The sequence below is a fragment of the Mustela putorius genome, unplaced genomic scaffold (assembly GCF_011764305.1).
Source record: "Mustela putorius furo isolate JIRA1106 unplaced genomic scaffold, ASM1176430v1.1 tig00000054_pilon_pilon_pilon, whole genome shotgun sequence".
Classification (NCBI taxonomy): domain Eukaryota; kingdom Metazoa; phylum Chordata; class Mammalia; order Carnivora; family Mustelidae; genus Mustela; species Mustela putorius.
In genome coordinates, this window is record NW_025421262.1 from 788,761 (window position 1) to 814,822 (window position 26,062).

Sequence of the window (26,062 nt, forward strand, 5' to 3'; positions counted from 1 at the left end):
CTTATCCACCTCTTTGTCTCTCCCGCGTGGGAGCCAGGAGGTCCGAGTTCCAGTTCTTCTGTTTTTGCCCTACTTGGTGAATCTGGGCAAGTCCCTTGCTCTCCTGAGCCTCAGTTTCCCCATCTGTAAAATGAGTTGTTAAACTCAGCAATCCTTGAACTTCTGGACAATGACGGATGACGTAGGGAGCATCTTTCACCTTCAGCAATCACCCTCCTGGCTGGGAGGCTGATAGACCAAGCCTCACAGGACCCGAGGCCCATCCAGCTCTGCCACCTCCTATCCCATCTGCTCACAATCACCCTGGCCGACCCCTGTGTTGCCCTTGCTTCTCTCTCAGCTCCTCTGACCAGCTCCAGACCCAAGAACATCCCCCCAGCTCTGCAAAGGACCCTAAAGTGTTAGAGCTGGCCCCTAACATCCCCAACACTCCCATTTTACACAGAGGGAAGAGCCTTGCCCACAGCCATAGGGCGAGTGAGAGGCAGAATTGGGGCCCGCCCGCATGCCACTCATACCATTTAAGCTTTACCCCAAAGTCATGTGCTGAAAAATCATTAGAATTGAAGCAATGGGAGATCTTCCCTCTGTGAAGACCTGGGCCCAGCATCCGAGGGGACCCTGAAGATAGAAGAGGCTGATGGCATCTGAGGACAAAGCCCCAAATCTGATCTCGTCATGGTCATCGGGGGCCTCTTACCACCGGCCCAGGGGTTGACTTTTTGAGAATGAGAACAGCATTCAGTGTGCAAAAACACCGCCAACAGCATACACTACACACAATCGTGTTCTTAGCCTCAAAACAGGACAGAGGCCTCTGGGACAAGGACTAGAGTGGAGACCACCAGGACCTGAGGATAACCACACAGGTCCTGGACATCAGCTCAGAATGTTCTAGATAGCCAAAAGAACGACAACGAATCATAGAATTTAAGTCATCTGCACAACAACAAAACAGGCTCATCGGCAGTGAGACATCTCTTGGACGTGAATTAAAGTGGGAACAACTTACATAGAAAGTCTCTGGTAAAAGAAGTCAGGCAAATACACAGACACTGTGCAATGGGTGGTGTGACCCATGCCTTGTGACCAAGGCATCGGTGAAGGCATCTGTCTGACAATTCTATGAGCATGACAGCTTGGAGAACCCCAAGGCATGGAGGACCCCCTGTCCAAACTGAAGTTTGGGATGCTGATCCCATCCATCTAAGAGGGGTCACTGGAGGTCCAGAGTGGGCAGCCACTTCCTCAGGGGTGAGCAGCAGGAAGGGGCCCAGGGGCCTGACTCCAATCGAGGGGATCTCTCATGCTTAGTAAAAGGGACTCTCCTTTCAGCAAGGAAACCATCTCGGCCCCTTGTAGTGGCCCCAGACATCTTGTCCTTCAAGGAAATTCCAATTGCCCTTGTTTCTCAGGCGTGGCTGTATCAGGCTGCCCCTCCAAGACAGAGTCTAGGGTGCAGGACATTTAGTAAAGAATGACCTGGGGGTCCACACAGAGGACGGGACGGGGAGAAAGCAGGATGGGCAGAGGGAAGAACCGAGCCATGACACAGGTCCATTGGCAGCCTGGGCCCACACAACAGGCCCATGAGAGTTGTCCCAGGTTGGGCCAAAGTGGCTGTGCCTTTCTGTGCCTGCATCAGTCACTGATTTGCCCCAGAAGAAGCGTGCCTTTAGGCAAGATAGCCCTCTATGGCGGAGGCCATCCCTGATCATCTGCAGTCAGCCATGCTGGTGGGGCAACAAGCCCTCCACTGAAGGAAGGGCCAGATGGTGAGTCTCCACCTGCCTTCTGTTCACCCAAGGACAGAACAGTGACATTACCAGCCCCCTGTGCTTACCTTCCAACAGGTGGAGACAGGGCTCGATCACCACATTTTAAAAGGCACAAAAAGCTAAAATGAGAAACGAGAGTAAAGAAGTAGACAAACCCATGGGTAAGCTAATACATATAGTGATGTGTGTCAAAGAGAAAATAAAGGCCAGTATCACGTCTCCCAGAGTTGTGGGGGACAGAATAGCATCACTTCCCATGGGGACCTCAAGGAATCTCTGAGGAAGTGATATTCGAGGTCAGATTTTAATATAACTAAAAAAATGATTAAAAAACTAAATGAGTGGCTTACTACATACTAGGAACTGTTGCAGGTGCCTTACCTATATTAATTTATTTAATCTCCTAACAACTCAGGGAGGTACATACTATTATCTCCAACTTCCACCTGCCTCATGGCACAGCCAGGGCTGGGCACCATGAATGACTCCAGCAGAGATCTGGATGGAAGGGGTGTTTGGAAGCATCACAGAGCGGGGAGGGGGAGAAGGAGACGGTGGAGGTGGCAGCACCCCAGGCAGTGCCCGCGCAGGGTATTTCCTGCTCTGACATAGTTGCCACACATTCCAGTTACCAATCGCTGTGTAACAAACCGCCCCATGACTTAAGGCTTAAAATAATGACAACAATTATTTTGTGAATAAATTTGCAGTTGGGTCTGGGGCTTGGTCGGGATCACTTGTCTCTGCTGGACTCTGTGGAGCAGGGACAGCGCCAGGGCTGGGCCAGGATCGTCTGAAGGCTTATCCACTCCCATGTCTGCTGATGGACGCTGGGGGTGGGTGTCAGATGAGTACCAAGCTAGACCGTCAGCCAGAACACCTACCTGCAGCCTCTCTACATGGCCTGGACTTCCTCACAACATGGTGGCCATGGGACAAAGGCAAACATATATACATATATAGAGAGAGAGAGAGAGAAAGAGAGAGTCAGGTGAAAGCCATGTTGCCTTTAGGCCTTGGGGCTGGAAGTCGTCCAGTCCCACTTCTGCCACATTCTTTTCACCAAGGCTGTGACAAAGTTCTTCCAAGTTTTAAGAGGGAATAGACCCAGTTTGTGATAAAAAGTGGAAAGATCCCAGAAAAACTTGTAGAACTGGAAATTCTGCCTGCTCCTAGATGCTCTGAAGACTCGCAAAATCCCATATTGACCTGTGTCTCATCTGTCTCTTGGTAGCCTCTCCAGTTTGCACTTAATTTCTACACTGCCCCCTTTTCTTAAGCCGACAAGGATCTGTTTCTTCTGCTTGCAACCAGGAAGTGTGACTCATGTAGACGCTGAGGTGGACATGAACTTGGTCTGTCCCAGGAACAAAGTGAAGGCCAATGTGTTCCAAGTGTCCTGTGGCTCACTACCTTCTTCTTTATATTGGTCAGCAGTCCTAACCTTCAGTCCCTAGGTGGTAACCAGCAAAGAGGATCTACAGGCCAGCACCTTGACCCTGACCCCTCCAATAGCTTCCCATGCATATTATCTGTGCCCATGCTGCAGCCTGAAAAGGCTCTGACCATTGAAGAGGAAGCCTCCTCTTCAATGGAGAGAGTCAGTGGTTCTAGGACTATTTCTTAAATTGAAGCAGGCAAGGTAGAAAGGTAGTTGTCGTAATTGTGGTACTCACGTTAGCCAGCGTCCTCCAGGGAAATTGGAACCAATAGGATGTATATATTGGACTTGTCAGCCTCCATACTTGTGTGAGCCAATTCTGTAATCCACTCTATTTCTATGGACTTTCAATGAATAATCCAACCCAAAATTTATTTTTAATTTACACACAATCCACCAAAAAATATGAAATACTTAGATGTCAATCTAACAAAACATGTGGATTTACATGCTGAAAACTGATGAGATGAGAGAAATCAAAGAAGATCTAAATAAATGGAGAAATATTTCCTTTTTTTAAAGATTACTTGTTTATTTATTTGACAGAGAGAGAGAGATCACAAGTAGGCAGAGAGTCAGACAGAGAGGCAGAGGGGGAAGCAGGCTCCCCACTGAGCAGAGAACCCTATGTGGGACTTGATCCCAGGACCCTGGGATCATGACCCAAGCCGAAGGCAGAAACTTAACCCACTGAGCCACCCAGGCGTCCCTGGAGAGACATTTCTTGGTCGTGGATTGGAAGGCTTAACAAAGATAAGAAGTCAATTATCCCCTAAGTTGTTATACAGGTTTAGTGCAATTCCCATCAAAATCCCAGCCAGGAAATTTGATAAATTGTACTTCATCACAATTCAAAACTTCTGTGTCCATGAAAGATGCTGTTAAAATAATGAAAGACAAGCTACATACTGGGGGGAAAAATGTTTGCAAACCATGTTATCTGACAAAGAACTAGAATCCAGACTACATAAAGAACTCTCAAAAATTCAACAGTAAAAAACAATCTGAGGAAATGGGCAAAAGACATAACCTTTTCACTGAAGAGGATATACAGATGGCAACAAAAGCCCACGGAAGGCTATTCAATATTATTAACCTGTAGGGAAATGCAAATTAAAACCACAATGAGACATTGCTATAGATCAACAAAACAGTTAACATTAAAATCCAGTGGCAATGCCAAATGCTGGCAAGGATGCAGAGAACCCTGATCGCTCTTATCTTGATGGAATAAATGTGATATATTACAGTCGCTGTAGAAATAGTTTGGCGGGGAAGGAAGGAAGCAAGCAAGCAAGGAAGGAAGGAACCACTAAAACACAAACTAGCAATTGCACTCCTGGGCATTTACCCCAGGAAATGAAGTTAGTGTGCACCCAAACACGTGTGCATGGATGTCTAGCAGCTTTATTGGTAACAACCCCAAACCGGAAACAAGCTAGATGTCCTTAACTGCTAATTCAGCTAGGGTCCATCCATAGCATGGACTACTACTCAGCAACTAAAAGGAATGGACTATGGATACTCCTGGAGAAATCCCCATAGAATTATGCCAAATAAAAAAAAAAAAGCCAATTCCAAAAGGTGACATACTATATGATTCTATTTCTACCACATTCTTGAAATGACAAAATGCTAGAAATGGAGGAGAGATTAGTGGCTGTCTGAGGTTAAGGAGGTGTGAGGGTGAGAGTCAGGGTGGGTATAACAGAGCAGCACAAGCATCTTTGTAATGGAAGGTTGTCACCCTTGACTGTATCAAGTTCAGTATCCTGGCTGGGATACTGTATTGTAATTTGCAAGATGTTACTGTTCAGGCAAATTGGCGGAGGGCTACCTGGGATCTTTCTGTATTGTTTCCTATGACTGCATGGAAACTATTGTTATCCCAAAATAAAAATGTTAATCTAAAAAATAACTGATGGAGGTTTGCTTTATTGTGTAGTGTATCATCCACCCTCAAGAATGTTACCATGTGGGGCGCCTGGGTGTCTCAGTCAGTTAAGCATCTGCCTTCGGCTCAGGTTGTGAGTGATCCCAGAGTCCTGGGATGGAGCCCCGCATCGCATCAGACTCCCTGCTCAGCGGGAAGCCTCCTTCTCCCTCTCCCATTCCCTCTGCTTATGTTCTTTCTCTTGCTGTCTCTCTTCTGTCAAATAAATAAATAAAATCTTCCAAGGAAAAAAAAGGAGTGTTACCACATGCTTAGGAAGCAGGTGTGTTCTGCGGTGGTTGGGCGGGGCGTCCCATAGCTCTGTTAGGCCAGCATATTGGTAAGAGCTGCTTTGAAATCTTTGCTCAGAGATTGTGTGCATTGACTGTTTTGTTTGTGGGTTGTTGTTGTTGTTTTTTTACCCCTGCAGGGAGAGGGGGAGGTCATGCTTTCCTAGCTTGTGTGAGTGTGTGTGTGTGTGCGCGCTGCATGTCTTAAAGCATTTTTTACTTCATTTTAAATGAAGACATTTTACATCAGATATTCCTCCCACTCTGACTTCTGATCCCTCCCAGGAGGGGCAGTGGCTACTGCTGTTTCTTTGTTTCTCTGTGTCCTCCTTTTGTTGGCCTGGACTGTGGCATCTCTTTGCCTTGCGTTGTGTGGTGGCTGACCTCTCAACTTAGAGTTCGGAGTTCTTTCGTTCTTGTTTTTAAGTCTGACTTCTTAGAGGTCATCCCTGGGTCAGCACATGATGAATCAAGGGTTGGGGTGAAGCACCTTGAGCCAGCATGCCTCCTCTCCTTCGCTGATGCATGTATGGGTGGTTTCAGGAATGCATTCAAAGTCGAGGCAATTTACAAGAGGGCCCTATCTTTTAATTTCTTTTTTTTTTATTTTTAAAGATTTTTATTTATTTGAAAGACAGAGATCACAAGTAGGCAGAGAGCAGGCAGAGAGAGAGGAGGAAGCAGGCTACCTGCTGAACAGAGAGCCCAATGCAGGGCTTGATCCCAAGACCCCCAGGATCATGACCTGAGCTGAAGGCAGAGGCTTTAACCCACTGAGCCACCCAGGTGCCCCGAATTTTTGTCCTCACACTCAGCCAGGAAGGAGTAGCTGGCTGGTGTTCTCTATGCTCTCTTTTTAAGGGCTCACAGCCTTAGCTATGACCTCAGCCTTCCAGACCACCAGGGACAAGCAGGATCTTACCAAGCCTGTCTGGCTGCCTCCTTCCCACATATCCACTATTAAATTTCTGGCTGGTCTATCTGTTGGTGCTTGCTCCAACCAATTCAGAGGCCTTAGGCTAATGGAGACATGGTCTTCTCTGATAGTTTGCCACTGATCTTGCTGTTGGATTTGACATCGCTGCAGGGCATGTAATATTCTACACTTTTCTCCAATAAAGTCCAGTCTCTTCATCCATGCAGCCCTCAAGGCCTGCCTTGCCCTGATAGGACCACAGAGCTGGGGGTAGGGGACCAGAAGCTCTAAGCTAAAATGCCATGGATTTCCCATGGGTCTTACAGAGGTTTGGTAGATTTTCTTAAATAAACTCTTCTCAATTTGTGTCTAACTTACCACATCCAGAATTGAATCCAAATCCGAATCCCTGATTCCTGTCACCTCCTACTGTAGATGGGAACCGCTTCTGGGGAGCCCTCTGGGTCAAAATCCTTGGAATTATTCTTTACCCCTATTTTCCTCTCTCATCTCATGACATCCAACTGCAAATCCTGTCAGTTCCGCCTTCAAAAGATGCCCAGAATCCATCTGCTTCTTGGCACCACCACCAAGCCACTCGGATCCCAGCCACTACTGTCTTTTGCTTAGAATATTACAGTAGCTTCCCTCCTAGTCTCCCTGCCTCAGCTCCTACTCCCCTTCTCTCCTTTCTCCTCGAGGCAACCAAGGGAGCCTTCCAAAGGTAAGGTATATCATGTCATTGCTTTGTTCCAATCCCCTCCATGGGCTTCCCATCTCACTCAGAGTGAAAGCAAGGGTCCTCCAGGGCCCCCGGCTTCTCTCTGGCCTTTCCTATCACTGTCTTTCTTACCCACTCCTCAAGAGCCAGAGGGACTGTATCAGGCAGGACCTGATTAGTCATGCAGTCATCTGTATGGGGAAAGTTTAATACAAAGAATTATTGAGGGGCTTCAGGGTGATGCAGTCAGTTAAGGGTCCAATGCTTGATTTCTGCTCAGGTCATGATCCCAAGGTGGTGAGATCAAGCCCTGCCACAGGCTCTGCACTAGGCATGGAGCCTGCTTAAGATTTTCTCTCTCCCTCTGCCCCTCTGCTCCCCACCCTCACTTCTCTCTCTAAATAAATAAATAAATAAATAAGATTATTGACTATAATGCGGGTTGGAGTAATAGGGGATTAGATAATAAGATATAAAGAGCACTCCAAATAATTTAGAAACTTCCCATTTAATGAGCTGTGACTAGCCTTACCGCAGAAAAAGCCCCCAGGAAGAGCCCACTCCCGCCCTCCACCAAGGCTGAGACCTCGCTTGCTGTAGAGGACATGCTATGGTGAGCACATCTGTGGAGAAGTGAGCTGTGGCCTCTCTAGTGGAAGTTGCTGGAAATCTGCCCTGTCAGATGCAAGGGAAAGCCATTGGTGGCAAGGTATCTCCCCAGGGGCGCTCTTACAAAACCTCGGGAGACAGGTGTCCCGGAGAGGCTGCTGGCCATGGGGGGCTGATGGCTAGGGCGTCGCAGGAGCCGGTGCTGACAAAGCCTTCCTCCGTGCAGAAGCTGGTGCTGTTGAGACCACCCGGGCTGTGGGAGCCGGGCCCCAGAGAAGCAGTGCAAGCTGCAGGATCCCGGGAGAACTCACCAGAAGCGGAAAGCAAGCCCTAGCACCCTGTCGTGTCTCTCTAGCGCCCTCTGCCGACAAACTATGACATTGCGCTTCTGATCAAAAGGCTGGGTTTGGGGCTGAGACGCAATAAATTGGTAACTGACGAGACCTTGTTGATGTTTTGTGAAAAATAAAGAGCGCTCCCACCTGAATGCCTTTGCAGTTGCTGTACCCCCTACCTGGGATCCTTTTTGTCCATCCCCAACCACACCTGCCAGGCTTGCTCCCTCATTCCAATAGGTTTCTGCTCAGATTGCTCTTTATCAGCAGGACCGTCACTGATCCCCTAATTAAAGAGCCGCACTCACAGCATTTCACATCTCCCTTCCTGATTTACTTTACTCCATAGCATTTGTTACCATTCGACATAATGTATTTACATGCATATTATTTACTGTCCATCTCCCCTTCTAGAATGAGGTTCATCAAGTACAGAGAATATTTTGTTCATTCCTATACCCAGTAGAGTTGAACAGAACAGTTCCTAGTACACAATAGGCATGCAATAAATACTTACAGAATGAGTGAATGAATGAGTGAGAGTAAATTAGGAACATACAGAAAGGAAGGGGAAACACCAGCCAGGGTCTCCTCCCCTAGACACCACCGTGGTCAGCATAATGGGAAGTTTCCTTTGCGATTTTCCCCGATAAAAATTTCATTTCCATTTTTATAAGGGCTTAACATGCATACAGAAATATATTCATATCAAAAGTGTGCATCCATGAAATGAGCACTGGGTGTTAGATGCCACCAAGGAATCACTCAACTCTACCTCTGAAACTGATAGTACACTATATGTTAATAAGTGAATTTATATAAAATGCAATTTTTTTTTAGAAAATTGTGCAGCTTGCTGAATTCTCACAAACTGAACCCACTCAGGTAACCAGCACTCAGATTAAGAAATGGAACATTACCAGCACCCTAGAAGCTCCCTTTACGCACCCCTCCCCCCAGGGTAGCCATAATCCTAAATTGTGGAAGCAAAGATTAGTGTTTGTGCTTTAGATGAATGGAATTACACATCATTGTCACCGGACATTTTATACAGAAGATTCATCTGTATTGCTGGGAGGTATTGTAGATCTTTCATATTCTTTGACCTGCAATATTCCAATGTGTGTGTATACTACAATTTGTCTTTCATATCTTTCAAACTGTGTACTACCATCTATCCATTTTCCTGATGATGGATATGTAGGTAGTTTCCAGTTTGGGCTATCACGGGTAGAGCTGCTATATACCTTCGTGCACACATCTATTTGTAAACAGATGCCCAGCATTTCTGTTGGGGATACATGTAGGAGTGGAAATGCTGGATCATAGGACATGGCCATGTTCAGCTTCACCCACCCCACGCCCCAGGGACATTCTCTTCCATTCATATCAACTAGCCTTCCCTGACATAGCACATGCGACGTGCACAGCACCACGCAAGGCCCTCGCTATGAGGCATTCTGGAAACAAGCACACTCTTGATTCCATGCAAAGCACTGTAACTGGGCCACTGGGATGAGATGGACAAGCAAACCATATCATAACAGCAGCCAAATCCTATAATTATATAGATCTTACTCCTGAAAAAAAAATTCTAAGGTTATATTCAAAAGACAAAACTCTCTCTTTACAAAGTTAGGATCGAAAGACTCAAGAATAATAATTATGGCAAATATTCATTGGCTCCTTCCTTTGTGCTGACCTTATTATGTATATAACGTCATCTAATCTTCAGTGAAGCCCTCTTCTATCACTCTGTAATCCGAAGCCCAGCTTCGTGTGTTTATGTTTGCTGACAGTTTCAAGTCCATGAGAAAGCCTGTGGGTTCCCTCCCTTGGGCACCTGGGGTCCCTCTCAAGGGCCCCTCAGCACAGCCCCACTCCCTAAGCACAATAAAATGGGCCAGTCACCTCTCCCTGCTCTCTCAAGCCATATTCAGACCTGCTTAGGAGCATGCCTGCTTTGCCCCCAAAGCCACTTTATGTCAACAATAAATCTTTTCTAGCCCCTTGATGAAATGTGGAAGGTCATCAGTCCCCACTGTCCAACCAAAATTGGGGGGTGTGGGAGGTCAGTATCCCAATAGGGGAACACTCACATCTTACAGATGAGGAAACCAGAGCCTAGAAAAGTTATTTCCCATCCATTCATTCAATGTGTGCTGAGTGCACAGAGCCATGGGTAAACAATGGGGAGGGATTTCCTGCCCTTGTCAGAGTGGGGAAGTCCCTCACAGAAAAATAAACGTAAGCTTCTTTGAAATATATGAAAACATCACCAGCCTCTCTCATAACTAGGTAATTACTAATAAAAATAAGTGGTGCTTTTTTAAAAGGTATCAAATGAAACAAGATCTAACAATGTAACAATACACAAAGTTAGCAAGGATGTGAGAAACAGACCCCTACACACACATACCCTGTTACAAATGATGCAAGATGATACAGTTGGAGAGCTACTCACTTGGTGTATCTTGCAACATTTTTACATATCCCTCATCTTCCTCAGTAAGTCTACTTTTAGGAATTTGTATACATCATACAGAGATATGGCCCCACAGCCAAAGCGGGGCAGAGCTCGACACTTTCTTCTTTCCTTAAATAAAGTGTACTTTATTTCTGTATGGGTCTTTGTAGAAAGTTAGAACAATATAGAAAATGAGGAATCAAAACCACAACCCACAATCCCAGCACCGTCACCAGTTTGAGCTCATACACCAGCAGTTCCCTCCCTCCCGACAGAGCAATGCTGCCTCCTGGTGGGTTTTCTTTCTTTCTTTCTTTCTTTCTTTCTTTCTTTCTTTCTTTCTTTTTAGTACATTTGGGAGCGGGGTGGGAGGGATGGGGTGGCTGAGTGACGGATATTGGGGACGGTATGTGCTATGGCAATGCTGTGAAGTGTGTAAGACTGATGAGTCACAGACCTGTACTCTCAAAACAAATAAGACATTATATGTTAACTTAAATTTTTTTCTTTTAACTACAGTTGAATTTTTTTTTTAAGATTTTATTTATTTATTTGACAGAGAGAAATCACAAGTAGATGGAGAGGCAGGCAGAGAGAGAGAGAGGGAAGCAGGCTCCCTGCTGAGCAGAGAGCCCGATGCGGGACTCGATCCCAGGACCCTGAGATCATGACCTGAGCCGAAGGCAGCGGCTTAACCCACTGAGCCACCCAGGTGCCCTGAATTTTTTTTTTAATACTGAATTTTTTTTTTAACTAGGGAAAGTGCTCACATGGTTCCTAGTTTAAAAGTTCTACATGGTATACAGTGGGAACTTCCTTCCTTTCCTGTTCCCCTCGAAGTAGATTTCCTTCTTTAAGTAGATTTCATTCTTTAATGAGCTTTCTGTAATAAAATATTTTTAAAAGAAACAAGCAGAATACATGAACTACAGAAGAGTTTGCATGTGGGTCTGACCAAGCACAATTTGGATTTCAATTAGTTTTGAGCAGACAGTATTTTTACTTTGCTAATCACTAGGAAATTCGTGACTACATTTTTCCTTTGTTGAGGAAAACGTGTATTATTTGAATGGTCAAAGAAGAGTCCATGCCTTTCAGCTCAGGCTAAGAGTACAAAATTCTTTTGGGCCACGTCTGATAAGCGAATGGGAGGCTCCCCGGAGGGGTGCCCCAGCCCTGCTTTGCAGTTTGCTGCTGCTTGGGACATAAGTTCCTATGACATTGTCTTGAGCCCACCATGCAATCTTCTGCCAAAAGCTGCCGCCAAGCTCACCTCCCTGATGTCCTTATTCCTCAGCCTTTTCCTCTGCTGAAATATCCTTCCCACAGTAAAAAACCTTGGTAAACCTCTTTACATGAAGAAACTCCCTTTTTTTTTTCCAATTTTTTTGTAATCAAAAAATTCTTTTCCCTTCTTTCTTCTTTAATTCAGGTGAAATCCTTTAACATGTAAGTAACTACTTTATTAACTTGACCGGTAGAACTCAATTGCATTTAGTTGTATTCAATATGTTATATAATAACCAGCTATCTATCTCTAGTTACAAAACTTTTTCATCACCACATAAAAACACAATATATCCACTACGTAATCCATCTCCATTCGACCTTGGCCCTGTCCCCATGCCCCAGTAACTTCTAATTCGCTGTCTCTATGATCTTACCTATTCTGAATGTTTCAAATAATAAGAATCCTATAATGTGACCTTCTGCATCTGGCTTCTTTCCCTTAGCACAGTGTTTTCAAGGTTCATCCAAATGGCAGCATGTATCAATATTTCATTTCTTTTATGGCTGAATAATATTTTATTGAATATCATATCCCACCGTTTGTGTATCCATTCACCCACTGATGGACAGCTGAGTTGTTTCCACAGTGTGGCTTTTATGATTAATGTACTATAAACATTCACATACAAGTTTCTGCATAGACATAGATTTTCATTTCTCTTCGGGTATATACTTAGGAGTGGAATTGCTAGATCGTATGGTATTTCTATGTTTAGCCTTTTGATGGACCGCCAAACTGTTTTCCATTCTGGCTGCACCATTTTATATTCTTGCCAGCAATGCACAAGGGGTCCTATTTCCCCACATGCTCGCAGCCAGCAGTTAGCCCCCTCCACCCCGCCCTTATCGTCCATGATAGCCATCCTAGTGGGTGTGAAATGGTCTCTCACTGTGGTTTTAATTTGCATCTCTTTAAGCCAGTGATGCTGAATCTTTTTCATGTGCTTGTTATCTATGTGTAGATCTTGTTTGAAGAAATCTGTTCCATTCTTTTGCTTTTAAATTGGGCTATTATCAGGGCTCCTGGGTGGCTCAGTGGGTTAAAGCCTCTGCCTTCGGCTGGGGTTGTGGTCCCAGGGTCTGGGATTGAGCCAGGGTCCTGGGATCGAGCCCTGCATCAGGTTCTCGAGAGCTCAGAGGGGAGCCGGCTTCCTCCTCTCTCTGCCTGCCTCTCTGCCTACTTGTGATCTGTCAAATAAATAAATAAATAATTTTTTTAAGTGCTAAATTGGGCTATTATCTTTTTACTATTGAGTTGTAAAAGTTCCTTATATGGTCTGGATATTAAACCCAAATCAGATATAGGATTTGCAAATATTGTTCTACCATTCTGTAGGCTGCCTTTTCACATTCTTGATAATATCCTTTGATGCACAAAAATTGTTTCGTTTTACTTGTGCTTTTGGTGTCAAACTTAAGAATCTATCACCAGACTCCAGGTCAAGAATTACCTGTTTCCTTCTAGTAGGTTCATCGTTTTAGCCTTCTATGTAGATTTTTGATACATTTCGAGTTAATGAGTGACCTGGGAACAAGGCAGAGGTCCAACTTCATTCTCCTGCACTAGTTAAATCCAATTGTCCCAGCACTGTTTGATGAAGAGACTTTTTATTCCAATAAAAAGTTTTAGCACTTGTCAAAAATAAGTTAGTCATATAAGCAAGGGTTTATTTCTGGATTCTTAATTCTATTCCATTGGTCTGTATGTTTATATCACACTGCTTTGATTACTGAAGATTTTTACTGGGTTGTAAAATCAGAAGCGTGAAACATCCAACTTTGAACTTTTTTTTTTTTTTAAGATTTTATTCATTTATTTGACAGAGATCATAAGTAGGCAGAGAGCCAGGCAGTGAGAGAAGGGAAGCAGGCTCCCTGCTAAGCAGAAAGCCCGATACAGGGCTCCATCCCAGGACCCTGAGATCATGAGATCGTGACCTGAGCTGAAAGCAGAGGCTTAACCCACTGAGCCACTCAGGCGCCCCAAACATTTTTCAATATAAGTTGTGCTAATTGTGGCCTCTAACAGCTTCATAGGAATTTGAAGGATCCACTTGTTTTTTTTTTTTTTTTTTAAGATTTTATTTATTTATTTGACAGAGATCACAAGTAGGCAGAGAGGCAGGCAGAGAGGAGGAAGCAGGTCCCCTGCTGAGCAGAGAGCCAGACGTGGGGCTCAATTCCAGGACCCTGGGATCACGACCTGAGCCAAAGGCAGATGTTGTAACCCACTGAGCTACCCAGGCACCTCGATCCACTTGTTTGGGGGGCGGGGGAGGCCGTTGGAATTTACACAGAGACTGCACTCGATCTATATATACATCATCTTGGAGAGTATTGCCATTTTAACAATATTGTCTTCCAACCCATGAGCACGAGTGGTCTATTTATTTAGGGTTGTTTTTTTTTTTTCCCCAAGATGTTTTAGTTTCAATGTACAAATCTTTCACCTCCTTGGTTAAACAATTCCTAGGTATTTTATTCTTTGGAATGCTGCTGTAAATGCAATGATTTAAATCTCCTTTTCAGATTGTTGCTGGTGTAGACACACAATTGATTTCTGTGTGATCCTGGACCCTGCAACTCTGCAGACTTGACCATCTCTAGTTTCCTCATGGGTTCTTTGGGATTTTCTCTACATGGTGAATTGTCGTTTTACTTTTCTAACCTCTGTATCTTTAATTTTGTATATTTACCAAATTGTTGTGGCTAACTTCTGGTACAAGGGTGAACAGCAGTGTTTAAAGAGGGCACCTCCGTTGTTGGCTGTGTTGGCTGTGGGTTTTTCAAATAAACCCATTTGTCATGTTTACAAAGTTCCTTTCCATTCCTAATGTGCTGTTTTTAATCATGAAGGGTGTCAGGATTTCATCGAATGTTTTCTCTGCATCTATTGAAACGATCATGTGGCTTTTTCCTTCCATTAATGTATATTCCATTATGCTGAACCACCTTTACACTCCTGAAGAAATTTCTAACACTTCAGTACAACACTTTTTCAAGGTCTCCTTTGCTTTTAGAATTGTCTTGCCCCAGACAGTACCTTCAGAATAGTGTGCATTTCGTATTTCTGTACCCTTGGAAGCTTGATAGTACTAAGTACTTGAGTACTGCTCAGTGACCATCTTATCCACTGACTGTAGACTTTAGGTGGAAGAAATCATGGAGAACCGCAACTAAAAGGTTAGACTGTATGCATGTGTGTCATGCTGGGAGAAAGTTATACCAAAACTGTTCCTCTCCGAGTGCGATTGGTTTTCATTTTCAGTGTCTGCCTCCTACTTTATCATATGAAAACGAGTATCATCTGAAGTAGTGCGTAAGAGGCTATCAAGATGAGTGCCTTCCAAAGAAGATTGCCAATTCACAACCATCACTAACACTGCATTGAGTGTTTACTTCAACAAACTAATCTTTGCCAGTTTGATATGTGAAAACATCTCATAGTTCAATTTTGTGAATTCTCGGTATGAAGTTTGCATCTCTGTGAATGTGTAGTAAAATATTTTATAAGGGAAGCAGCTGAGATTAGCACTAACTTTTCCAAGGCAACCTTTCTTAACTCTATTAAGCACCCCATTATCTAAAATTAAACAGACACACCAGATACACTTAAATATTCTTAAGAGTTTATTATAAACTAGTTTCACAGGCCACAGGGAAGTAAAAGGACTATGTACAGCCTTACGGGAAACAGGCAGGGATCTGAGGAGGGCCAAGATGAGTCTAGGGCCTTGGTGGGCACATTCCCGGGGGAGGGGGCCCTGAAAGGAAAACCAGACAATCCCGTGAGACTCTGAGAACAACGGCATAGCAAACAAACAGGTCTGTGGTAGTCAGGCCCGCACCTCTGTGGAGCTACTTCCATGACTCTGTGGCCAAGGGTCAAAGAAGGCCTGAAGTAAGAGTAAGAAGTTTAGTCAGTGCCTGATCTGCAACTCCAATCTCCAGCCCCAGCCCCCACCCCACCCCACCCCAGCCTCCCACACATACCACCCCTCAAAAGTCACCAAGTGATCAGAGGGACATAACATATATACTAACTGGGGACTTCTCTGGTAGGTATGGGTTCCTATGATTATAAAACCCATAAAAAAAAACCCAAACTAGACACACAGATCACCCACTATGCCTTGGTGCAAAGAACACCAATCTGGGACGCAGGACACTAAGCTCTTGGGGCCTGTTTCCTTATCTATAAAACGAGAGGGCTAATCTATGCCAGCATTTCTCAAACTGGATTTAAATAGATATATATAAATAAATAGTACAGCAAAGCCCAGGGCTCCCTCTTAATTACTAGACATTATCAAACCTAAGGGCATAAGACAATCCTGGGACCCTTGTTGGGGACTTCTAGAATGTATTATTTCACAGTGCCCCAAGAATACTGCCTTGGACACTGAGAAGTTCCCTGGGTATAGGACTACTCTAACTGCTCTAAGAGGGAGGGAAGGCTGATTTTAAGAAATGCTTTTTCCCTCTTTCCTTTGTGGACAAAGTTGCCCTCTAAGAGTCCACTTCCCTCGGTTTAAGGCCTAGAAGCCCAGAGGGTTATGGTCAAAAACCAAACCTTCCCTCCAGTTCCCATTCCAACATGCTCTAAGGGAAGTCAAGTCACTGCTGCTAGCACTTACCTCGCATGCCTGGAGGAGGGGGCCGCATCCCCGGTGGCGGCATGCCCATCGGAGTTCCTCGTCCAGGCGGGATCCCCATTGGGGGACCCATGGGAGGCCTCATGCCTGGTGGTGGGCCCATCATTCCTAAAAGAGAAAAGCCCCAAGAATACAGCTCAAGTGTCTATCTTGAGAAGGCAGCAGGAAACATAGCAAAGCTGTCCACCAAGTTCTGAGACGGATGGACCATTCCACCCTCCCAGTCTCTTCTAAGAAACTGGGCCTTGAGCCAGAGGTGGGGCTCCCTATGGCTCTTGTCCAGCTAGTCCCATGGTCAATCAGCCAGGCTGGATCTCAGAGTAATCCTGCTTAATTACATAAACTCCTCATCAGTTTCAGTCAACATTATGTCTCATCATGAATCCAGCTCAGGCATCTCCCATCACGTGGCCATGGTCTCCTTATGGGCTCCTCACCTGGAGGCGGTGCCCCCCGGCCCATAGGGGGGGGAGGACCCCCACGGCCGGGCGGGTACTGGGTCGGGGCCCCCGCAATGCTGGCGGTGGCAGCAGCTGCAGCGGCAGCCACAGTGCCTCTTCCTTGTGGGGTCATCACCTAAGAGGACACAGGAGCCAAGTAAGCACAGGACAACACAGCATCCTACTCTTCCTCACAACTCGGAGCAGACGCCCCACCCCCTAAGCTACAACTCGCAGCATCAGGCTATCTGAAACCACCTGCCAGAGAAGACCAAGCTTGCGTGCTCATTCCCATCTTCCAGGCCTGAGTTGAGGTGGCCCAGTCCAAATGAGGGACAGCCTCCACACTGTTAGTGTAACTGTGAACAGGCTGTAAGACAGCACAGACCCTTTGCTGTCATGGAAACACTCTGCCCCAACACCTTCTATGCATCTCTTTACTTCAACAGCAACAAAATAATTTACAATGTTAAGTTTTCCTTCTCACTTGATTCTGGGACTATGTACAGAGCATAATGAGATACTGACAGCCTGACAGTCAGAGGTCGATTGTTCTGGACTCTTCCCAAACTGTGGGCCCTCTCTCTATTCTTCATTTTAACCAGGAGAAGTTGGTGCCCTTCCCCAACTCCTTACCTGTTGGGATGGCCCACCAACGCCTCGGACTGGCCCTGCAAGTCCCGCAGGAGCCTGGGGCATCGGAACACCCGCTGGGATTCCTCTGCCAGCAGCCCGGCCAATCCCTGGGCCCCCGGCAGCTCCAGCAAGCGGCACTCGGGCAATGCCAGTCTAAAACATAAAGAAATACACTAAAAGGCTGGGGAATCAGAAGTACACGTTGGAATACCACTGCCAAGACAGCCCCTAAGATTTATGGGGCATCAAAAGACCCATACATGTTAACACCATTCCTCTTCCACCCAAGATAATATGTCTGTCACTCCTACAGCAGGCTAGAACTTAAGAGGAAGTCCAGAGATTAATACACCACAACTCAACCTATATTCACTATGAAAATTAAACCAACAAAGGGGCAGGGCTCTGTTCAGAAGGGTGTAGGCAGACAAGAGCACTTGACCTGGCCTCAAAGAGAAACGAGGTCCAGTCCCAGCTCTGACTCTCACCTGGAAGGTAACAGTGGACAGGTAATCCTATAGCTCTGGGACTGTTTCCTCATCTGTAAATGATGAGGTTATGACAAAACCAGCTGTGGTCATGAAGACTCACAATGATTTATGTAAGAGTAGTATATTCTACTACAAACAGATCTAAGAGTCATAAATATAGACATATGCTTTAACCAAAAAATATGGTAAATCCCTTGCAAACATTTTAACTGGAAAGGCTTCAATGTAAAAGTCCAAAAAGAAGAAAATGACTAGGATGACTACTCCATCATCACTTAAGATGATATTTTTAACATTACTTATAAAAAGTATACCGCAACCAGAAATATGTTTACAATGTTAAGTGAGTAAGTAGAATAAAGTATTGCATACATATTATGCGTTAAATACAAAAAAAACCCCAAATACACATGTGGTCAAAGTAAAAGTAAGACTATTCCTCTGATGACAATGCCTTAAAATGAAAATATGAAAACCTGGTTAGATGATCTAAAGTCTTTTCTATTTCTAAATGTGGGCTGATGTTTATGGAACCAAGAATGCCTGGGACCAAATGCCAGCTGCACCACTTAAGGCTAGGACACTCAGGCATGTCACTAAAGCTCAGTTTTTTTTAATCTCTTAAGTGGGAATAATTTATCTCAATAAACTATGTATAAGGAGTAACTAAAATATTAAAGTGCTTGGCACACAGAAGATGCTTAATAAATGTTAACCATTATTCTCTAACTTTATAAAATATATACCTTCTATTATTTGGATTTAGATTTTTTTTTTTTTTTTTTTTTTAATTTGAGAGAGTGCTCATGAGTGAGAGAGAAAGAAGAGAGAATTCTCAAACAGATTCCCCAGTAAGTGTGGAGCCCAACACAGGGTGGGATCCCAGGACCCAGAGATCATGACCTGAGACAAAATCAAGAGTTGACAGCTCAAGTGACTGAGCCACCCACGCACTGCCCCACAATCCAGCATTTTCAATTAATGTTCATGAGCCCTTTGGTTTCCTGATCCTTTCTTAAGAGAGCTCCCCACTCCTTTTACAAAGATTCATTTATTCTGAGATAGAGAGCGAGTTTTGAGCAAACATGAGCAGGGGTGGGCATGCAGCGATGGCAGAAGGAATTCTCAGACTCCCTGCTGAGCGTGGAGCCTGATGTGTAGCTCAATCTCACAACCCTGAGCCCCTGACCTGAGCTGAAATCAAGAGTTGGATACCTGACCAACTGAGCCACCCAGGCACCCCTTGCAGTTAAGAGTTTTAAAAGTCCAGCTAAAATGTCATCAAATTAAGAAGTGACCAGATGGCCACAAGTACTTTTTCTCCTGACTCGCTATGTACATCAGCTGAGAAAAGGTTCCCCATCTCTACCTTTACTTGTGGGATAACCTCTTTGAGATTCTATTATCTGTAAAAGGAAGACAAAAACCAGAGGATGCCTGTGAGTAATGCAGTGAAAGGCAGACAACCTAAGACAAAACCTGGCTCACAGCAGGGCTGCCTCCCTTGTACTGGCCCCCTGCACGGACTTACATCTTTGGGAGGAGGTCCCTCCACTGTCATTGAGACCAGGTTCTCCCCCCGAAGCAGCACCAGACCAAGGACTCGCTTTTCTTCTCTTTCGGCTTGTTTCGAGTTCTTTGGCCTGAGGATGGGTTTAGGAAAACAAACAAGCAAGCATTAGAAAAAGGGCAATGCTCCCATTCACCTGTCTAGGGGCCTCCCAAGATTTGTTTTACACTGTACCTCCCAACAAATGGTACAAAAACTTTCTCTAAGCTCCTCTGGATAGCCTTCACAGGCTGAACTAATTACCCCTTAGTGGTTGTCTTCCAGGCCAAGGGGATGTGCTGACCAAGACACAGGACAAGAATTAAGAAAGCCCAGCCCTGGATCGAATGTTATTCCATAACCATCAGGAAGGCCATTCCTTGGTCCAGTCTTCTTTGACATTACCCTACTCCCTCGCTTCAGCTTAAGGCCTTAGCAGTGTGAGGAGGCAGCCTGAACAACTGAAATCCACTGAACCCCTCAACCCTCTTGCACGTAGCATCCTTCTACTACAGCCCTCACCTCATCAGAGAAATAGAAACAATGAAGGAATAACTACATAGAAATGACACCTCTGTCCTCAAAGCGCAAAAACAGATGTTCCCAGTGCAATTACCAGAAAAGGAGGAACAAAACATAGAGCTGACCTTTGAACAACATGGGATTGAAATGTGCGGGGCCACCTGCATGGGAATTTCTTCTGATAGGTACTGCAAATGTATTTGCTCTTCTTATGATTTTAATAACTTTTCTCTATCGTACTTTATTGTAAGAATACAGTATATAATACATGTCACATAAAAGACACGTTCATCTGTTTAGTTCATTGGTAAGGCCTCCAGACAACCAGCAGGCTATCAGCAGTTCAGTCTGGGGGGGGGGTCAAAAGTTCTACATGGATTTTTGACTGCGTGGGGCCAGTGCCCCATCCCCCAGGTTGTTGCGAGGGTCAACTGTAAATGTAAAATGGGAAATAGAGTAACTGCTGCAAGACAGGGGAAGGGGAAAAAAAGTCAAAACCAATATTCTAAAAATAGAGGAAAGACAAAAGGCTCTGATTTTTAAAAACTTAAAGGTTTTCTTTTATGGTATTTTTTTATATTAAATTAAAAGCACTTTTCTAGGGCGCCTGGGTGGCTCAGTGGGTTAAGCCGCTGCCTTCGGCTCAGGTCATGATCTCAGGGTCCTGGGATCGAGTCCCGCATCGGGCTCTCTGCTTGGCAGGGAGCCTGCTTCCCCCCCCCCTCTCTCTCTGCCTGCCTCTCCATCTACTTGTGATTTCTCTCTGTCAAATAAATAAATAAATAAATCTTTAAAAAAAAAAAAAGCACTTTTCTATGGTGGACATTTCTTCCTTTTTCCCTTATCTATATTTTTTTAAATAGAAGAATTTATTGCTCTTTCATAAAAAAAAAAAAAAAACCCAAAATGAAAACAACCAAAAAACCACACACACACACACAAACCCTTCTGGGTATTTAAATCTTTCTGCATATACTTTTACATATTTTTAAAATATATTTCCCAATAAACAATTTTAAATTATCAGAATAGTTTCATTAAAAAAACAACAGGGGAGAACCATCTGCAATAGTTCTATGCTGATCAGCTGGCCCCTCTTCATTGTATCCCTGGGACTCAGCCATCCCTACCACATCGTGTCCTGTACTTCTTGACCTCTTGCCACAAAAAGAAAAGGACAGCCCTTAAGGGAATCAGAGGAGTCAGAGCTGCCAATAACCTAACATGGACCACTGGATGTGGCAAAAGAGCTGAATGATTATGGAAGTCACCTAACTTCTTTGGGCCTCAGGATGCCTTGAATGTAATATGCACGGAGAATTATAGCCCACATTTTTAAACAGGCCAGAAGCTTAAGATCTGTGAGTCTTAAAACAAGGGAGTTATCCAATAACGTATGGAATTGTAGAAAAGTAGAAAATATCTCCAATTGTGTCTATAAATGCCAACAAGAATCACTGGCCCCAAACCCACACGGGAAGCTGAGCACTTACCCTGAAGAGGGTCAGAGGCTTCTTAAAGCAGTTTCAGACCAGGCTGCCTTGGGAGAGCCCTTTAGGCTACAGCTTTACAAATAGGCAATGAGGCCAGAAAACCAAGCTCTCCCCCCTTACACACCTGTGGGGAGAACATGAGAGCCCTTTACCCCAGTACCCAGGGGCAGACAAAGTCAGAGAAACAAAAGTCTAGCAGCCCTCCTGACAACTTGCACTCAGCTAGACTAGAGAGCAAGGCTTGCTGGGCTAGCAAGGAAGGAGTGTTCTTAGAGTCCACTGTCCCCACTTACATCTGCCCTCTAACACAGGGAACAAACCAAGGAACCAGCTAGCTACATCACCACCTGTCACCCCGCCCACCCACCCACTTCCCTCGAAACTCACATCCCACCCCCACACAGCCCACTTCTCACTTGATCTTCCTGAACTCGTCACAGTCACAGAGGATCAAATTCATATGCTTGTCAAAAGCCTTGAAGGTGCCGATGAAGATGCGGCCGTCTTGCAGGATGCACCTCATCCTGTAGTCGATGTGCTGCAGCATCTTGCTGCTCTTGCCCACGGTCTGCAAGGACAAATCAGCAGGATGAGTCCAGCTCTTTCAGACCTCTGTATCGCTGGTCCTTCCTGAAGACCAGCTGTGGCCTTCTCCTCCACATGGCTGTCTATTGTTCTCACTAGATTCTCAGCTCTGGCTTCTGGCCACAGCCCTTCCCCAGGAATTCTCCCACATCACCCTTCGTTCAGCCCTAACCTCTGCCCACAACTGTTATTCCCTTCCCTTAAAATTGTCTTTTTCATATTACAACTACCTGCGCCTGTGCTGCGTCAGTTTCAGGGTTGAGCGTGAGCGTGTAATCCAATCCCCCCCATACCGGAAGAGCAATCTGCCACTGTGCAGATTACAGGTGACTAGTGCTGTGACACCCACAGCCCATTTAAAAGACCGGGTGAAAGAGGAGCTGGCAGTAAAGATCCAATCAACAAGGAGAATTTGTCAACACAAAGGAGCTGATCAGCTTGGGGGGAGGAGAATGGAATCCCTAAACCAAAAACGTTAGTGTGAATCCAAGACTACCTTTGGGTAGGGAAACTTTCTGGTGGCCAGGGCACTCATCAGTTTGAACTCATAATGGTCTTTAAGAACATATGTAACTTGGGAAACATGGGTGGCTCAGTCAGTTAAGCAGCTGCTTTTGCTTGTGTCATGATCCCAGCGTCCTGAGATCAAGTCCCATATCGGGCTCCTTGCCTGGCAGGGAGCCTGCTTCTCCCTCTGTCTCTGCCTGCCTGTGCTCCCGATCTCTCTGACAAATAAAATCCTGGGACGCCTGGGTGGCTCAGTTGGTTAATCCACTGCTTTCAGCTCAGGTCATGATCCCAGAGTCCTGGGATCGAGTCCCACCTGGGGCTCCTTGCTCGGCCGGGAGCCTGCTTCTCCCTCTGCCTGTCTCTCCCCCTGCGTGTACTCTCTCTCTCTCAATCTGACAAATAAATAAATAAAATCTTAAAAAATAAAAAATAATAAAATCTTAAAAAAAATAACATAAATAACTTGTCTACTTCTTTATCAATCCAACAACTTTTTCCAATTTGTAGCCTGGCTTTCAATGGAGCTTTGCTAAAAGGGAGACTAAATAGATCTCACAATGCAAGTTGTCAGGCACCTTTGGCAGTTACATCTCTCTAGAAATAAACCCCCTGACATCTGACTTGTCCATCAGCTTCCCGTCAGTATGACGGGTGTGGGCCAGTCATGACCCATCCAAGCGCCTTCTCTGTGCCAGGCCCTGGGCTTGCTGTTCATCTCTGTGGGCTTGGACAAGAACAGGTTTTTTAATCTACCAATGTGTGGATCAGAACCTTGACTGACACCCTGGAGACACAGGATATGTGGCTCACTCTCCCTCAAATGACCATGTTAACAGGCTTGTAATCACACAGCTTCTGGCCACACAGATGTGAACCTTTATGGCAACATTTACTGGTCCGTCCACCTTGTAATGGCTGTTCCCTGTGTACCTGGCACTGTGACAAGCACTAGAGATCTCATTTAATTCTAGAAATCAGGCTAATTATTACTCCTATTTTACAAATACAGCCGCTGAGGCCAGGAGAGGTTAAGTAGCTGGCCCTGTCTCACAGCCAGGAAGCTGGGTTGGAACCTGGACAGACTGAATCCAGCCAGTGCTTACTCTTCCAACCAATCCCACAAACAATTCCCTGCTTCCAGTTCACCCAACACTACAGAACGGAGTGCTCTTTCTAAACGTAACTAAGTTCAGGACATGTTGCTGGCTCGATCCTTCAATGGCATGCCTCATCACCAACAGGGTTAGGTGGCATGTAAAGCCTTTAGAAACCAGGTTCCTGCCAATGCCTCCCATCTCTCCTTCCACCCCTTCATCCATCCCTTCCCCCTCCAGGAACTTTCAACAGTGCGACCCTTCATGCCTGGTTCTTGCAGTCCTTCCCATCTGTAACATCCCCTTCCATCCTCCCTGGGAAGACACCTCTAACAATATTTTAGGACTCTGCTCAAGCATCATCTACCCCAGAGGGCGTTCCTGTCCCGCCCCTCCCTCGCCGTTACTTTTACATAATGCTTAATTACCACTCCGGATACAGTATCCGTGTCCCCGACCAGAAAGTGAACTGGGTGAAGGAAGGAAGCATTTCATTACGTAGCCCCAATCCCTGAAAAGTCAGACAAACTCAGACACAAAGGCACGCTCAACAAAATGAGTTGCACTCTTCCTCCAAACCTACTCGGTCGCCCTCCCATTCCCTCCTCCCGTCTACTGGACCCAAGAACTCCCCCTGGTTTTGGCCACAAGTCCTCCCACCTCTTTCGGCAACAGCTCCTCAGACCCTCACCCTGTTTCACAAGTCCTCCTGAGGCTCTAATGCCTGCTCCGAACCCCAAACACGTATTTATTCTGCCAAAGTTTACTTAGTGCCCGTAGGATCCCAAGTACTGGGGCTACAGCGGCATCAAGAGCCGCGGTTCTATCCTCGCCACCACCGAGCGACCCCGGCCTCCATCCCTCGGTTCCAGCCTTCCGCTCCCCGACCCCGCCGAATGGCCGAGGTCCGGGTCTCCCTTGCTGGGACGGGGCGGCCGCGGCCCGGGCCTTCGCCGCCATGAGCGGCCAACCCACGACCTCCCCCCCTCCCCCGCCAACTCCCGATCAGTCGCGGTCAGCTCTCCACGACAGACTCGGAAGTTCCCGCGCCGCCAGCCTGTGCCTCCTCACCATGGTGGCGGTTCTGATGGCTCCGATTCCCGCCGGATTCTCTTCGCCCAAGGCCTAGTCGTCCTCCTGCGCTCCGCTTCCCGCCGCCGCCACCGGAAGTGCGGCCTCGGATAAAATGGGGTCGGGTAAAAGCAACTTCCGGTCCGGCGTCGGCTCTTGAGTTCCGGCCAAAACGCGGAGCTTGGAGCCTAAAGCCCGCGGGGTCTTTGGGGGCGGGGCTAACGTCAAACTGAATTTTCCGGAGATACTCGGTCACCTTCCTAGTTCCACTTCAGTCCCGGTCCCCAACCCGGGCCCATTACCTCTAGGTCATCATCTCCCGCCACTCTCCCCCGCCTCTTCTGCAGACAATGTCCTTGCTTTTCCGCGAACTAGCTTGTCGTCCTCCTGCCTTAGTACCTTTGCATTTGCTGTTGCCTCTGCCTGGAATACTAATCGTCCAGCTATGTGCACGACTCATGCCCTCACTTCCTGCAGGATTTAAGCTCAAACATTTTCCTACAGAGGACTTTGCTGGCCATCCTGATTAAAACTACAACCTTCCCACCCATCCCTGCTTTATCTCTCTCTCCTTAACATTGATCCCTAATACACTGTATATTTCTGTTATTTTATTACTCCTCCCATTAGAATGGAAATCCTGAGGGTGTAAATTTTCCTTTGTGTATTTTTCATTACAGCAATGCCTGGAACACTGCTTAACAAAACGTATTTGAATGACTGAACGAGTCAATCAACCAATCCCCTCCAATCCTGGTAATTGTGACTACTACCTAAATGCTCAGGAATTTCAAATTCATTCCTCTAATGCTGGGCTCCTCATTTATCTCGTGGCCTTTTATCTCCAGCCGCCTGCTTGAGCTGGAGGTCTACTAAATTTAACATGATGAAAATTGGATTCCTGATTGTATTCACTCTTCTTCCCAAACCCACTTCTTACCAGTGTTCCCCGACTCAGGAGTTTCTCGAGTTAAAAAAGCAAAAAAGTAAAATGACAAACTTGGAAGCATCCTCGATTCCTCTCTTCCTCTCCCATCTCATAATTCATCCATCAGCAAGTCCTGTGGGCCTCACCTACAAAATATCTTGAATCTGAATGTTGTCCCCTGCTCCACTATACCATGCTCTCCTAGCCACTATCAGCTTGTCGATTTCCACAAACAAGAAAAAGGGGGTCATGAATTCATCTGGCCTTTGTTTGGTAAAGTGTTCCTGAGGTTCAGTCTAGATCAGGGC

General features: G+C 45.7%; 1 protein-coding gene across 3 annotated transcripts; it reads right to left on the bottom strand.

The window, feature by feature from the left end:
• Positions 1–15,397: 15,397 nt before the first annotated feature.
• Positions 15,398–24,978, bottom strand: SNRPB (small nuclear ribonucleoprotein polypeptides B and B1). Of its 3 annotated transcripts, XM_004772919.3 has the most exons (8): positions 24,827–24,978; positions 21,983–22,134; positions 19,534–19,645; positions 17,512–17,664; positions 16,873–17,011; positions 16,418–16,543; positions 15,629–15,676; positions 15,398–15,544 (listed from the first exon to the last, which is right to left on the bottom strand). In XM_004772919.3, exons 1-7 carry the CDS (start codon positions 24,827–24,829, stop codon positions 15,666–15,668), a joined length of 696 nt encoding a protein of 231 aa, XP_004772976.1. In that variant the 5' UTR covers positions 24,830–24,978; the 3' UTR covers positions 15,398–15,544; positions 15,629–15,665. The 3 variants fall into 3 exon arrangements, with proteins under 3 accessions (XP_004772976.1, XP_004772975.1, XP_012901526.1); XM_004772918.3 differs by lacking the exon at positions 15,629–15,676; XM_013046072.2 differs by having other exon boundaries at positions 15,398–15,676.
• Between the last annotated feature and the right edge of the window lie 1,084 nt (positions 24,979–26,062).